General features: G+C 41.9%; 1 protein-coding gene across 1 annotated transcript; it reads right to left on the bottom strand.

Moving 5' to 3' along the window:
* Window positions 1-134: 134 nt before the first annotated feature.
* On the bottom strand, window positions 135-16,763 carry sapcd2 (suppressor APC domain containing 2). Its single transcript, XM_034192413.1, is given in 7 exon segments — window positions 135-1,401; window positions 1,516-1,635; window positions 2,975-3,076; window positions 3,327-3,473; window positions 8,603-8,733; window positions 15,892-16,467; window positions 16,470-16,763. Coding segments are annotated over 7 exon segments (1,383 nt in total). The 5' UTR covers window positions 16,648-16,763; the 3' UTR covers window positions 135-1,272.
* Window positions 16,764-16,993: the final 230 nt, after the last annotated feature.

Raw genomic sequence — 16,993 nt, 5'->3', positions numbered from 1 at the left:
AGCAGCGGAGAGACGATGACACTTCAACTAATGAAGTTTTTAATTAAGTTTGAGAGTCACTGTTCTGGCACCAAATGACACTTAAATGAGAAACAGTGTAATCTTGCCCTGTTTAACGTCACTCTGACTTTTACCTTTGGCCAGCTTTCATTTTTATTCCCAACAATAGCGTAACGTCATTTCTGGCTGTCTCTGTCTCCGCTCTATGTCGTAGTGAGATGCTACAAAGCGCTGGTTCATGACACAGCTGGACAAGGCTATTGCATGCTTCAAACATTGTACAGATGCCGGGTTGAAAGTCCGTTTCTGCTGCGGCGTCAGTTGTTTTTCTATGTTTGGACTTTAACGGCAATTATGGAAAACTTTCTTCTCTGTACTAATAGCACTACTGCCAAAAAACTAACTGGTCTTGATCTCTTTCTTCCTCTAACCCAGAGGTGATCTGGTACCAAAATTTTGAACAGATTGATTATGTGTGAATCGGTACTCTACAGTACTGATGTAATTCGGTCAGTACCCAACCTTACTTGCAACCAGTAGACAGTGTACAGGGGAGCAAATACTGATTCCTCCTTTTTCTTCAGTTTTCTGGCCACATTGCAAAATTCCAAAGGAGTTAAGTGTGTCTCTTTGGGGGTACTGTATCATTATAAAGGTCTCCATGAGGCTCCCATGTAGACATGAAGGGCTCATTCTTAGCTTATGAAAACACATCGATTTGTTGTAGGTAATTATACACTAAAGAACAGATGCTATGAATGCTATATTACATTTCTGCCAATAAACACCCCTAAATATTACACACTGTAGCTTTAAAGTCTTGCACTGCTATAATCAGGCTTCAGCAGAATCACAACTATGCAGCAGAAGTTTTGGAGAAGATCCTACCTACTAGTAGCCTACTAATTTCTAAACAGTGCTTTTATATTGGTGGGAGTGTTTGTGGATTTCCAGAGGAAACAGGAAAGCAGCTGGTAACAAGATCCCAAAGACATTCAACTCTCAGATCAAGTCATTTAGGTTCAGTATTCCTCCGAGTGTAGTGCATGATTTGTTTTGGGGGTAGAGTGGTTGCATGTTGCAGTTGAGTGTATCATGGCTAAAGTGGTGTCACTGCCTCAAGTGGTCAGTGGGGTAAACAACAGCCAGCGAGGTTCGCTTCAGTCTTACTGGGGTTTGCTCCAGTTCAGCGGCCGTCACACAGTCTGTGCAGTTGTGTGTGTGTTTGTCGTGGCCTCGCTGAAAAAGCGCTATTATTATAATGGAGTGTTTTCAGATGAAGGTAGAATCCATGGTGCTGGTGTCCTGTGCACTGCGGGCACGAGCCTCGAAAAGCTGCTTTATCAAAGCGGACTTCTCCTGCTCCAGCTGGGTGATCCGATCACTCTTCTCAGTCACCTCCTTGATGTAAACACAAAGTGAGTGACATGCACAAAGAAAATCGAAGTTTGGTACTTTAGGCTACTATTGGGATTTATTTACCGTTGTGACATGACTGTGTTGAATGTGGCGTACCTGTGTGAGAAGTCTGTTCTGGTCCTTCAGTCTCTGGATGGCTTGTGGAGGAGCTGGAGCTGGAAGCTGGGAGGTGGTGGAGAGCACTGCTGTCTGAGCACCACCGGAAGGAAATGACTGCTTAAAAAAAGAAACCAATGATTAATTTAAAAAAAAAAAAGGGTAGATAAACTTCTTTATCTTGGAATCAGACAGCATAAAAAAGTTAAGATCATTTATTTTTCAGCATTTAGCCTTCTTAAAAACACACAAATGATGGTTAGTCTTCTTTCGTATTGAACGTCTAGCAGTAATGTACATAAAAGTGCAGTACCGCCACCTATAATACTAATTGCAAATTACAAATTTATTGTTAAAACAACACTGGACAATAATTCATTCATTCATTTTCTTGACATATTTATTCCAGTTGTGAGGGAGTTGGAGTTTATTCCAGCAGTCATAAAGCGAGAGGCAGGGTGCACCCTAGTCTACTGCAAAGCACACTGGACAATAATAATAATTACTATAATATTCCCAAGGAAAGTGTTGGTATTATGATAGATGTAAGTCCTCTTTAGACCCTGAGGCCCATTGGTGCCTGTGCTTATCTCCAGATTCCATAGTGTGAAGTGGATGAGAGTCTATGACTCCCCCTGGACGAGATGCCAGTCCGACACAGGTTACTTCACCAATCAAGGCCAGTACCCATTTACAGCTGGGTGGGTTGAGACAATGTAGTTTAAATGTCTTGTATAAGAAATATGGACAGGTACGAGTGGAGACTGAGAAGTTTTGAACCTGACCCAAAAAATGTAGGGCGTGGTTCTCCATCTTTTGCATTCTGCAAAAGACAGAGTCAGGCTCTAAACTTCTCAACTGCCCCTCGTAGTTTGAGCGGGATCGAACCCAGACTTGTATAGCTTTAATAATTCCCAAATAGTCAACTCACAATCATATTGTTGTTTTGGTGGCCTTTTTCTGATATAACAGAAAAATGATCTGGCTTTTTAATAATTTCATGGTCAGATTTCTCTCCATTTCGTTGCAGCTTCACGACAACCAGACACTAATAAAGTACAGATACACCTATCTTGAAGTTGAGCAGATTGCTGTCAACAGTCCAAACAATGCCAAAGGTCTCTTACATCAACAATTCCTTTCACACAATGTGGATTCATGATGTAATCAAAACAGTCTGTTGCAGTTGCAGTTTATGCTGAAGAAAAACTGGTCCTTAAGGGCCGGGTCAGTCTGGAGGAGAGCAAGAACGATATGGCAGGAGTCAGACAGGCTGACCAGGCAGGTGACCAAGGTCACCTGCCTGCAACCTGCAGTTGCAGTAAACACAGCATAATTATGCTGTGTTTGCTGAGTATGCTAACATTTAAAAACCAATGAAAACTACCAGTTACAGCAGCTAGATGACAATGAGAACTGTTTGGCTCTATTAAAATCATACAAAAAGGTGAACACTTACCATCCCATTGCAGGAAATAAGATCATTTAGGCACCGGTTGACTTCTTGTAATTTAGGGATTAGAACATTCATGCGACTCTGACTGGCTTCTGTAAAGAAATCCTAATAGAAGGAAACACAGAACATACAGGATTGATCTGGTGCATCAAAGTTACCCAATGTTTAATCAGTTTATCCACATTATATGCACATTTAATTTGTCAAGTTACAGGATCACAGCATTCATAGTTTTTAAGTTATCTTGTTAACAAACTGGAGGGGATGAACTCATTCATAATCCACTTATAGCAGCATTAATACATAGAAGACATCCATGAAAGCATCACAGCTAAGACAGTGTCTTTGACCTTACCGTGGAGTGGGAGCTCTGGCCGACCTGCCGCTGCCTCTCGGAAACATTGTGGATTTGGCCCTGGTACCAGTCACGGGCCCGTTCCACCACTTCCAGCCCTGCCAACAGGGAGTCCTTCTCCTGCTCCAACTCTTTCATTTGTTTCAACTTAAGAATCAAGAATTGAGGAAGGATGGAGAAAATGAGGAACAGGAAAAGGATGAGATGGCAGAAAAGGAAAAAGAAATTCATGATTTGGAATAGTCACAACCAGCCTGAAGTCAGTTCAACAATGACTGCTGAATACACACTTCAGATGGCATCACTGACCCCCCTCCCCCAGCCCCCTTTTTTTTCCTTTTTGTTTTTTTTGAGTAGCAGTAAACTTTTTACAAGCACATCTGCAGTAAACACGATACTGGGCAACACAGTCTGTTGTGCTTAATGGCTTTTTTTTTCCTTCTTGTTGAGTGTTTTCTGCTTCTTGTGTTCCCTTGTTTGTTTTTCCTTTCTGTGTCTGTGTTGTGGACGTGGCCGACCTCTCCCCAGCTTCCTGACCTGCACACCTGTCAGTCATCTGCTCAACATACCCCATCTGCATTCAGATTACTCATCACTCACAGCCAGTGTGTTGGTTTGTTCCTGTTTCCACATCCCTCAGATCAGGCATCTCACATAATCTGCTCCCTGGAGGCTGGTCTCACGGCATGACGTACTGGTCAGTTCTCAACGCCACTGGTGCCTCTTCCTCACCATCTTCCTCCTTGGTCACCTGCCTGGTCAGCCTGTCTGACTCCTGCCATATCGTTCTTGCTCTCCTCCAGACTGACCCGGCCCTTAAGGACCAGTTTTTCTTCAGCATAAACTGTCTGCATTGTCGTCTGCAACTGGGTTCACTCCCCACGACAGTGAGTGCATACCAACGACACTCATCTCACTTTCCAATCCTGACCGAGGTTTAGTGCAGCGTCATGGCAACCACACAGCGGTGTAAGAATGCCGTAAACAGCAGACCCACTTCAACCCCAGCTATCCCAACGTGAGTGTGTGTGTGTGTGCACTTCACTGCATTGAGTTGTGCTGACCCGGCGGTCCACACACAGCACACTGCCACAGTTCAGGCCCCACGGCTGGCAATCAGCCACCTAGCGTGTCATCTTTCCATCCGCCCCTCCGGCCCCCCGTGTAGCTCAGTAAAGTCAACTTCTCGCCACAGACACAAACATTTCAAACAGCACGAAAAGACAAACAAACAAAGTTCAACTCGTATTTAACCAGTTGTTTGCTGTTTCTCAAAGAACACAAAGTGATCGAGCCCACAAAGGAAGAAAGATCGGATCTAGACTGAATCATGACCCAGGGTCGGAAGCACGCAAACCAGCGTTTGACAAAAAAAAAGAAAAAAAAAGAAAAAAAAAGCGGGGGGGGGGGGGAGGAAAAACACACACAGCTGAAAGGTCTATGTGTGTTTTTGTGCTGAACAAGCAGGCATGAATACACACTACATGTACAATAACATCAAAAACAACAAAGAACCGCTTTTAAAAAGCAAATGTGCCAAAGAATTGCACGTAACCACAGCAGAATTCACAGGTTATCTGTCTCAAGTGCCACAAATAAACATCAACACTTCCAGGTACACATTTTCCAAAACCCCTTGAAAGCAGATCGACTTTGTCTTCATCCTGTCTGTTCTGTCCTACTCACCCAGAGGAAAAACTGCAGAGCCTTGCTGCTGTAGAGGCTGCTGCTGAGAGGGATGAAGACTGTCGTGTAGGCGGCCCAAACCGCCGTCCACGCAGAGCCTGGACGGCCAAGAGAATCGTTTACGTCTACCAGGCCCCTGGGCCCAACCCGGCCCACTACCATCAGGCCAGCGTTGGGCCAAGTAGGCCTGGGTGGGAGGGACAGAGGGAGAAGGAGGGGAGTTGGTCAGTCAGCCTCCCCAGACACAGAGGCCAAGAGGAAAAAGACAGAACCACAGACCGGGAGAGAACAAGGGAGAAGACGCAAGCTAGAGAGAATGATGGTGAGGCAGGGAGAGAGGGAACGTCAGGAGCACAAACCAAAGGGTGGGACGGACCAATTGAGGGGGAGGCAGGGTACACAGCAATGGGAGGGGAATGTGGTGGCAAATGGAAAGTGGAGAAGAGTTTCACATGGGCACTCTTCATGTTTCCACAACTCATTACAGCATGAATCACTTTGTTCACCTCCACCAGTCATTGAGCATGTGTATACAATCACTGGGCACATCAGCTCATTAAAACTAACATCCACTCAACCAATCATGTTGCAGAACCATAATGCATTCCGGCATTGTCAACAGGATCTACTGAAGTTCAAACTGAGGATCACCATGTGGAAGAAATGTGACTTTGAACATGGTGCCATGGAAGGTATTCAACTGCACACCAGGACCAACCTGGGATAATTTTCCAGTCTGACTGGGATTTGAACCAATGAGCCTCTGATTTCAAGCCCCACCACTACACAATCACCTCTACATACAATGAATGGCAGGTCTGTAGATGAAAATGACTTGTTGATGGTAGGGCGCAGACAAAATTAGCTACACTGGTTTGGGCTGTCAGAAAGGCACCAATAACTCAAATACCCACTACAACCAAATGAGTTCAGAAGAGCATCCCTTAGCACACAACACATCAAACCTTGACCAAGACAGAAGACCACACCAAGTGTCATTCATGTCAGCTACGATCAGGAAACTCGGTCTACAGCAATTTATGCTGTGACATTCAGATGTTGGGACAAAATTTGGTCCAAACAATATTAAAGCATGCATCCATCCCGACTTGTATCAACAACTCAGGCTGCTGGTTGAGGTACAGTATAATGACGTAGCAGGGTGATTCTCTAACTACGGGCACTATTGGCCTTGTAAATGTAATTTCCACCACACCATTGCCTTACAATATAAAGTGCCTTGGGGCAACTGTTTGTTGTGATTTGGCACTATATACATGTGCTCTGATGTCACTGTTTATCTCCATAGAAACTACCCAAACAATCTTTCATACAAACTGTTTAAAGGGACATTACAGTGTTGTGGTGGAAATTACGGCAATAGTGCGGGACAACTACATTTTGTTTAAAAAAAATCACAACAGTTGTATGACATTGAATACCCCAATTATGTTTTGATTATTTTACTGATATTTTATTCAGAGATATTTTAAAACATTAGAAAAAAACGTTTTTTTTTACCATTCATTTTTATCATTGAAGATCAAAAGTCTGGGTGTGGGACAAGCACAAAACAGCAATATTTGCATTTAATGATGCTGAAAAAAGGTAAAAAAGTCATCATAGACTACTACAACAAATTTCTTAACACACTTTCATTGTAAAGATAACTATAAAAGTGTGAAATTTCCCCTTTTTTCTGTTTTTCATACAATATGATCAAAGGACATAATAAGTGCCCGTAGTCTAAGAATCACCCAGCAACTGTGTGATGCTATCATGTCAGTATTAAGTCCCTTGGACCACTCCCTTGTTTTCACTCAGGGTCGCCACAGCAGATCCGAGACAGATCATGTTGGTTTGGCACAAGTTTTATATTAGATGTCCTTCCTGGTGCAATTCCATATAATACATGGATAATGGGCAGGGTGGGTTTGAAACAGAAACCTTTCACACTGTAAACAAGCATACAACTGTTTCGCCACACCCTGCTGATGCTACCACATTGATATAGACCAAAATCTCAGGTGTGATCCCTGCATCTTGCTGTATCTATGGTATACCATGAAGAATTAAGGCAGTTCTTAAGGCAAAAGTACATCCAACCCGTTGCATCCACCATCTAACCAATGTAGTGGTTATTGAGGGTTGTATTCCTGGGAGAACGTCATTAAAGGTGTGCATGCTATGTGTGAGATTCAGATGTTTCATTTCATGGTGTGTTGTCCCGACCACCAATCTGCAGAAGCTTGAAAAAGAGCTCAAATCTGCATTTTGCAGATGAAAAAATAAAATAAAAAAATCATATAAGGCTACAAACTGGTTAAGCATTTCAAAAATAAGAGAATTCTTAAAAGGTACAACTTACTTTTAATGACTGACTGATAACGGTCACTTTATCGACCAACAACAAGCCACTCCAATCAGAATGTCATTTTAACGTGAAAAAACACAGAAACACCTCTGGATCAGTCAATATGAAATCAACAAGTCTAAGATTTGCTTTATTTTCACATATGTTGTGGCTTATGGGCCCAATATGAAATATCCAAAATATCAGATTATACACCAAATAATTTCCTTCTAAAAAAGAGCCTCAAAAATTGGACGTGGCACCTTTTTTTTTTAGCACATATGCCTTTTTTCTTGCCAACTTTGAAAGGCAGCATCTGTAAAAATATAACAGCTGATGCCTTGAAGTTTTTCACCCCTTTGTGGTTCTGTTGTAACAACAGCAACAACTTTTGTGTGTTACATTCTGTTTAGAATTTCCTTGGCAATTAACATTAAAACCCTATCAATCAAACTTTTATCTGAAAAAGAAGAACAAAATATGGGGTCAAGTTCAAACACATGCGCTCAACTGCACACTGGCAGCAACTTGGTGATTTTTCCAATCTGACAGGAATTTGAACCGGGAATCCACTGGTTTGAAGCACACCTCTTTGAGGGCATCCGGTGTAAAACCACCAGATCTGCTGTGGTGACTGACTGACTGACTGACCAAGGGCCATCCCAAAGCACAAAAAAAAAACAAACATACACACACATACAGGTAATTATTGTATTCCTGTCAATCTGTCCCAGCATGTGTCACTCAAAATAGATCAGATGTGGGAGCATGCTCTGGTGCTGTGCTTTGCTGGATCATGCCCAGAGAAACACACATGGCCAAAATGTTATAGTTGGCATTCTATCACAGCGGAGGTCTCGCTAAATAACCATTTATTTGAAACAAAACCATTCCAGCAGTACCACAGGATCCTCTGAACAGACCTAAATCTAGTATCGAAAATATCCATTTGTCGCCTTAGGTCACTGGTTAGCGTCCAAATCTCATAACCATACAGTAAGACAGGAACTACCAGAATCCTCAAGACTTGGACCTTTGTTCTTGTGCAAATGTATTGGCATGGTCAAACTGTCCAGCAACTTCATGACTCTATAAGCTCTTCCCAGGTATTTCTAGATCTCCACAGTTAAGAAGAGAATTCTGTATGCATGCATTGATGTATTACTGCAACAACAGAACAGTGCTTTTATTGAAACCAAACTTTTTGTATGTGTGTGTGTATATACTGTATACCAACCATTTCATAATCCACTCCGCTGGATATGGTATGTCGTCTCTGCTCGTCACGACTCCGCCCGTGTCTCCTGGATCCTCTGGCAAAACCTGTTGCTGATTCACTCTGAGATCTTGGTAAACCAGGTTTTTCACCTAAAAAAAAGTGAAATCAGACACATTTCAATGAATTTCAACACCGTAGCACTCTATGACTCGTGTAATAATGTTGTCTGCTAAACATAAAGTGATAAATACTTTTAAATACAAACTTTTTCACCAACTGTGGTGAAAAAAAATGACTTATTAACTTGAGAAATTCAGCTAACCAACAAAAGTGTTAATATAAGACTTTCTTTGTGGAGGTGAATGCAAATAATTTCCATAATAACATAATTTCCTAATAACCAAATATTTAAGACAAATGTAGGCGTGGTGGTATAGCAACCCAGCAAATACATGACAGTCAAATGACTTCAGGTTTTGGTCAGGATGTAGTTAAGTCATGTAATGACATCATCTAAACAAATTACGACATGCTGGAGACATTATGATATGGTATCATACTGTCATCAAATCAGTTTGCAGGAATATAGGAATATATGTATATGATATCCCTGATTCAATCCTGGGTGAGAAAGTTTAAAAAGTTTCACTTTTAAAAGTTTCAACATATATGAATGTTATTTGAGTAAAACTACCAAATGTTTTCCAGTAAAACATTAGTTCTATGTAGTAATCCTACAACATGGTAGAATTATGTTGCAGAAATGTCACTTTTTAATGTCATCATTGCCAAAAAGGGATGTTGTGACAACGTAGAATTGTTTGCTGGGATGTTTAGCTGTTGGTTTAACTTCTGGCTATGCACATGTATATGATAATGTAACTTTGAGCAAGATACTAAACCCCAAATTACTTTCACTCTGCATGCTGGCGCTTTGCATTCAAGTCCCTTCTTCATTGTATGAATTGGTTAATGTGAGTTTTACTAATGAAGCATGTTGCTGTCTCAATGGTAGTTGTAGTAACGGCAATAGTAATACTAGAATCTGATCAGAGGACAACACACACAAAGTCCAACAGGATGTGTTTCCCTGTTTTTTGTTGTTTGTTCATTTAATATTGCAATGACTGCAGATCGCTCTCAAATTCTGCTTTGAATGACAGAATATTAGATTCTTCTCAGAATCCTTCTAACAAAATGGCTAAAAATGGGTCAATGTGTCCAGAATCTGCAACACAATAATGAAATCATCTTGGCAATTTTACAAATACTTTTGTGCCATGAAGGCTCAGCATGCAGCGCCATCCAGTGGTAAGAGCAGCTCTACATTTAACCGTGCTCATTATGTATTACAGACCACTGCAGGCTATCATCAAATGCATTAACCAAGCAATAAATAGGGGTTTGATTCTTTTGCAGCTAAATGTGATTGTTAGTCTGATTACTTGTCACGCAAAAATAGACTCATCATTATACTGCAAGGGGTGTGTTGGTAGAGGCTTTAATGACCTACTCAAAGCCCGGAGGTCTAAAGATTCAGGTGTATGCTACATGTATTGTGACTTCTAGACCATTATGTTCCAGGTTCAATAGAGGATCCAGAGTCAATGTGTTGCATTTATGACCCTACTCTCTCATCAAATTAAGACAAAATTGGTGCTTAAAACAAACGATGGTACAGCAAGAGCTAAAAAGGCAAAAATGTCAAAGGGCATAATAATGTGTTTGTCTGCACTCTGCACCTTCTTAGTGTCAAACAAAATAACACAGCTAATATATTATTGATTATTATTTGTTCTGTTATTAACTCTGTCAGGGTGGTTGTGTTTGTTTATGTTAGCAAAAGAGGTTCTGGGTGTTTTTTATTATTATTATTATTTACACCAGCAAGTCTTGATAAAGTAGAGGTTCTGATCAGCATAAATGAGATGAATTGACATGATGTACAATTTCACACCCTCTTCCCCTTTTGACAGGGCAGAGTTGTGGAAACCAGCAGACTGGGTGTCTTTAACTTTGCATTTAATAAATATTTTCCATTATCGATTAATCAGTTGATTATTATCTCAATTAATCAGTTGTCTGGTCAATAAAATGTCAAAAAATTGTGAAAAAAAAATATCAATCTGTGTTTCCCAAGGCACAGGGCAGTGCCCTCAAATACATATCTTGTTTGTCTAAAATCCAAAGATACGTATTGTTTGTTGTCAGAGAGGAATAAAAAACTAGTAGAGACCAAAAAATATTCAAACTCAAGAAGCTGAGAATTTAAAGATGACAAAGGTAGACTCTAAATGATTAACTGCACAAATATTTGGTTATTATTTTAATAATAGATTAATTGTCACATCTCTAGTCCTCTTTGCTGTCAAGGTAAGGTTGACTGGTCTCAACTTCACAGTAAGTGTTGAACTTGGAGAGACATTGATTTATCTCAACAGTGAGGTTCATGTCTTTGGGCCTTTGGCCTCTGAGATTGAGAGACACCTGGGAAATGCTTATGGAGTCATGAGGTCGCTCATCATCAGATCGTTCTGCTAATAGGTGTCAACACCTATTATATAACAGCTGAGTGGATCCTTGTCATTTGACTGGTGCTTTGTATGTCACGTGACATGGATTATTCGTCCCGTTGTTGCATTTAGAGTGCAATTTGGTTCCATACATTTGGTACCATTGCACGCTTCTGCTGTGGCGATCCCGAACGAGAGCAGCCGAAAGATAAAGAAGAAAAGAAGAGCACGCTTCTACCACCAGTGCCATTCCGCTTGTGTGAGCGAGCGTGCTCACACAAGTGGAACGGCGCTTAGCTTTAAAACAAATATGGTGGAGTTTGCGTTGCTGACAGTCAACGATTTGAAAAAGCTAACTGACTGTGTTAGTTCTTCTAACACACACTCTTTAATTTTTTTTTTTTTTTTTGGAAGTACAAAGTCAGTGCACAGCATCACCGGACTACACGTCACAATTTCCAAAGTCCCCTTTCTGTTGTTTATGAATATATAAATGACAAGGATCTATTTTAGCCATTATATAAAACAAATAATGAATGTTTTTATATTCTTTTAATGGAAGAAATATTTAATTTGGTGACAGCTGGAACATATCATTCAACGAGGCGAAGCCAAGTTGAATGATATGTTCCAGTTTTCACCTCATGAAATATTTGTACCATTGAACTCATAAACATTCCTAATTTGTATATTAGCACACCTGGTCTTTCCTGTCTTACTGCATGGTTATGACGGTTGGCTGCTAACCAGTGTCCCAGGGTGATGACTAGATGCCTTAGATAGTAAGTCTCTTCAGAGGATCCTCGAATTCTGCTTGAATTACTTTGTTAAACAAACAGTTACTTAGTATTACTTGTATTGTGGGCAACATCAGCTTTGACATTTTAGCATGTTTCTCTTTGCATGATCCAGGGGCATCCAGCACCAGGGTAAGGTCCCAGATCTGATCTATTTTGACTAATACATACTAGGATAGAGGCACAGGAAAGTGTCAATGATGATCATTTATGATAAACTACAGTGCTGCTATTAAAAAAAAAAAAAAAAAAAAAAAAAACTGTGGATCTACTTGTCAAAGGATCGCAGTGGGTGTTTTTGCTGTTATGTACTGTTTAATTTTAGTTGCTCTTTTGCAACCTTTTCTAAATGTACAAGTGAGGAGGAGAAACCGGGCTTTGTGTTGATGTCCGGGGGTGTTGAGGAGGATTTTGCCACTGTTGTGATTCAGTGAGCCTGGTCTGCCTGCTGTAATCTGGCCTAATCCAGCCCGGTTTGGCTGCATGGGAAAGATTACAGCACGAACACTGCTGGCCTGTCCGTCTGTCTGTTCTCTGCCTGCAGACAGACACACAGTCACGAGTTTAGATGATGTAAGTAGAGAAGCCCGCAGTGGTTCAGCGGGTTGAGAGAAAGCGAGATGCATCACGTTTATAGATTCTGACAGGCCTGGCTGGATAGAAATCAAACACAGGCAGACTTTCACTGTGAGAGAGAAACTGAGAGACAACAAACTTGTGCATGACTGAGAGAAGTTGATAGTGTATAAATGAATGAGATAATGAACGCCAGGCAAATGGGATAGGTCTCAACAGCACCTCCTCCAGCATAGTCAAGTAAAGGAGGACAAATCGAAAAGGAACAAATGAACAGTCGTACAACTGTCCATCACCCCTTCTGGGCTGAGTGAGCTGTAACAAGGCAGCTTCTCAAGGTAGACAAATCTCTGCAGGAATTTCTGACATGACTGCTGACCCAACCTGGAGTTAAGCACAGCAAATTTACAACTGGAGACTCATATGTGGAGCAGAGACCCTGTTTAAACTGTGACAGCAGCAGTAACCTGTTGTTGATCACGGTTAAGGTCAAAGCTAAGTGTTTTCAAACTATTCAAACACTGTCCATGGAGCGCACAGAATGGATCAGTCATGTCAGGTCTAGGAGCGTGCAGTGGTGCCTGAAGATCCCTGGCCTTTTATGAAATGTGTATTTGAAGGGAAGCACTGCCAATTTTTTTTAGTTTATTCTAATTTATTATGGAAAATAAGCATCTACATTAAACAAAAAAAAATTGCATCTGACTGCATCATATCACACCAAATCGAATCACTTCATAAAAAAAGTACTGTCCCTGAATTGTATCGTAACCAAGAACCAACCTCTGGCCATCTGATATGAAGCACACCCAGAAGTGGAAAATCTTGCAGTACCATGAAAGGCAACTTGGGTCAAAAAGAAGTTATTTCCCATAGAAGTTCATGTTAAAAACTTTACAGCACTCAACTTTACAGCAGAAATAAACATGTTTACAGTGTGGTACAAACAGCAGCTTCGGTCTCTATAGTTTCCCTCTCCATTACAACCATATAGGGGGAGGGGGGATATTTTTTTCTAGTTCTTTAGTTTAAGATATTTTAAGACATAAAATTATGAATAATTTAGGTGGGGTCGCTTTGATTAACAGCTAGCGTGTGCTGTGAGCCATGCTCGCAAAGACCGCTAACACAACAGTGTCTGTCCTTTCTGAGAATTTTATTACAAATTTCTGTATTATTATGGCCTGTTGTACAGTTAATTGTCCTAATGGACCATCTAAGAAATTTGTGCTCCAGTAATTCCACTGAGTGATATTTTCATGTTCTTTCATTTGTATGTTAGCATCATTAGCAGGTATCGGAATCTTGGTGGCTTTAACTCATCTGTTACTCTGGGGTTACTAAGGCAATAAGACAGACATCATTTTTAATATCTCAATCAATCAATCAATTTTTTTTTATATAGCGCCAAATCACAACAAACAGTTGCCCCAAGGCGCTTTATATTGTAAGCGCCTTGTAAGCATTGTTGTTATACCCAAGCTAGTAACACCACAGGCTGCATGATGGGAAAAAAATATACACTGCACTGGTCACGTGTCTTCTCTGTGGGTGAATGGAAGATTTGTCCACTATATGTACTGTCTAAGATCGTAACTCATATAGTAAATGGACTGCATTTCATGCTTTTCCATCAATAAAAGAAGATCAGTGCGCTTTACAGTAATGCCTCACATTCAGTGGTGGGCACAGTTCAGCTAATCCGATAACAGATAATTATTGAAGCTAATGTTTTTGCTAGCAGATTAGCTTTTAACATAAGTTTTAAAACCATCATCGGACCAATTATCTTCCGATAAATTTAGTTCCGATAACTTTCAGTCTGAAAAAAAAGAAAAAAAAATTGCTGATAAAGTGAGCAAACTTACAGTCAAAAACATTTGTAAACCATAAAATCAAACATTTTAGTCCGTCTGTTGTGTGTTTATGGCAGACTGGCTGCCTGTCGCTCGCTGATGATGTCATCATTAAGCCCAAAATGTGATTGGCCGGTCGATGCAGGGAGCATTGTGGGTAGTGTAGTTCAGGTTCACTTTGGATGTTTTACAGTGAGTGTTATCATTAGCTCGACACAAAAACAAAATGAACTAATTTTAACATTATTTTATTTCTTTGTGGCTGACAGTATAATTTAATCGCCAAGACTCGGTGGGGGAGAGGAGCTCTCACAGCGCAGGAGACTTTTCTTCACCGTTTAGACACTGTTTTGGATTTTTTTTTAAAAACGACGCTTTATGTGGCTTATTTATTCAGATGAATCCCACTGAAACTAACAGGTAAGAATTTATATTTACTACGTGTCTTTTAATCAATCAATGCATTATTCGGCGTATTTCAGTTGTTTAAGCTGAAGGGTTCAAAGCGTGTGAAAAAAGCAGCAGCTTGTTAGTTCGTAAATGACAGTGTATATAATACCAAGATAAACTCCGACTTCTAATACTGTGTTTTACTGCTTTTGAAAGATGATGACAATGTTTGGGGTTTTATTTTTTATTCAATCATTATTCGTGCGCTCTTATGTGTTTGTGATCCTTGAATTTACATAGCAGCGAAAAGTGAAAGTGAACCTGGTTTATCAGAAGCCAACAGTGTAATCTGATGTGGCCGCGTCCAAATCAATACTAAAAGTTATCGGTTATCTGTAATAAAGATACATTTTTTAGCAGTTTATCGGTTTAGCATCATAAAAGATAACTTTTCAGTTATCGGATTAATGGTTATCAAACCTAACTTTTTAATTAGCTGTGCCCACCACTGCTCACCTTCACCCATTCAGACACACCAATGTCAAGGCGCTACCATGCAAGACACTATACACCAGGAGCAAACTGGGGATTAAGGATCTTGCCCAAGGGTTCTTAGTGACTTTCCGGCCAGACGGAGGTTTGAATTGAGGATCCTGTCTCAAACCACTACGTAAACACTCTACAACTGTCCCTCACTTCTTCTGGGCTGAGCTATAATAGTAGCATCAATAGCCCATATATTTAGATATGCATTGGACTGTTTTACCGGGGAAACCTGTGTAGCGGCTGCACTCTGCGTTGTGTTGTTAGGACTCCGCCCATTCGCTCCCCTCGGGACGGGAACTCACAATCTCCGGCATGGGAGTCGGACTCTCTAACCAGAAGGCTAAAACCCAGGGCTCTGGCCTTGTGACCAGAGAATCCTTTTGAGCTGTTGGGAGTGAGGTTTACTAACTACATCTGCACAGCGACACCTGCTGGCCTCCGTTACAGTTGCACACCCCTAGTGACACGTATGGAGTTTGTTTGGAAGGTGGGTACTGAGGCGCCATGAGCACCCTCTGGCTTCATCCTTGGTTTTGCTCCATTCTAGGGATGCAAGTGTTTCTGGATTCTGGCAGTTTCTTGATGATAACAGGCAAATGTGTCAGAAGCGGCCTAACTTTGACACTTACTTTGTTCTTGTGGTGGTGGAGACTCCAGCGCAAGTGATTCAGTGGACCTGACCCGGCTATGCTGCGGTTGTTTGGGCACATAGCCCGGGTCGGTCCTGTAACACCCGCCCTCCTGGGGGTCGGGGACTCTCTCCAGGCTCCTTCCGGACCTCTCAAACCCCGTGCTGTATCGGGTCGGTCCACATGCCGAGTACCCGGGTCCCTCCTCGGTCCGAGCGCGGCTCTGCAGGGAGGACGCCCGCTGCTGGGTGTTGTTGAGGTTGCTCGGCCCCAGCGGGCGAACCTTGTTCTCAGCCCGCGTGGCGGCGCTGCACGTGGACAGCTTGGGAAGCGGCGGAGTGTGCTGCGGGCGCACGGCCGCCCGGGCCTTGAAATGAGAGCTGTTCTCCGGGTTCAGCATGGAGTACCGCAAACCCGCAACGAAGCGCTCAAAAGTGAGGCAGCCGTGTGGTGGAGCTACGCGCCTCAGGCAGCCAAGAACCCCGCCGGGCAGCTCACGGGTGTCGGCCCCCTGCCAGCGGCTCTCGATCTCCGAGATGTGGACGTAACCGCGTCCGCCGTCATCCAAAATGTCAACAGGGTCCTGAGGCTGTGGAGGAAAGCTTTAGGCAGGCCGTCTGTGGAGTAGTCCGCCTCCTTGGGCTGCATTTGGACACTTTTCAAACAGTCCGTATTGACATGAAAAACGTCTTTTCTCGCTCTGCCGTAAACAGTCCCGCTCACTTTGCACCTCTGCTCAGCCGCCACTAAAGCCATGAAGTTATCGACAAATCCTAAACAGAAAAAAAAAATACTCAACGGCGAATTTAAAGAGTGGAAAACACAAAAACAGACTAAAATTTCCCTACATTTCCCCTTTCTCAGTGTCTGCCTTCACTTCTAAACTCTGCAGCTCGAGCTACATACTTTCCTTTTTCTGCTCAGAGCCACGCCTCCTCGAACAGCTGTGAGCTGCTATTGGTCGAGCAGTGCACGAGCTGTGCTCCCATTGGTGCAGAGCTGAGGTTGGCTCCAGTTTGAGTTGTGCTTTTGTTATTACTAAAGCAGAGACGTTATTTGTGAAGCCTGTGGACAAAAGCAGAAAATAACTTCTGCAATCAGC

The sequence above is a fragment of the Thalassophryne amazonica genome, chromosome 17 (assembly GCF_902500255.1).
Source record: "Thalassophryne amazonica chromosome 17, fThaAma1.1, whole genome shotgun sequence".
Lineage (NCBI taxonomy): Eukaryota > Metazoa > Chordata > Actinopteri > Batrachoidiformes > Batrachoididae > Thalassophryne > Thalassophryne amazonica.
This window is presented reverse-complemented; position numbering and strand designations above follow the sequence as displayed.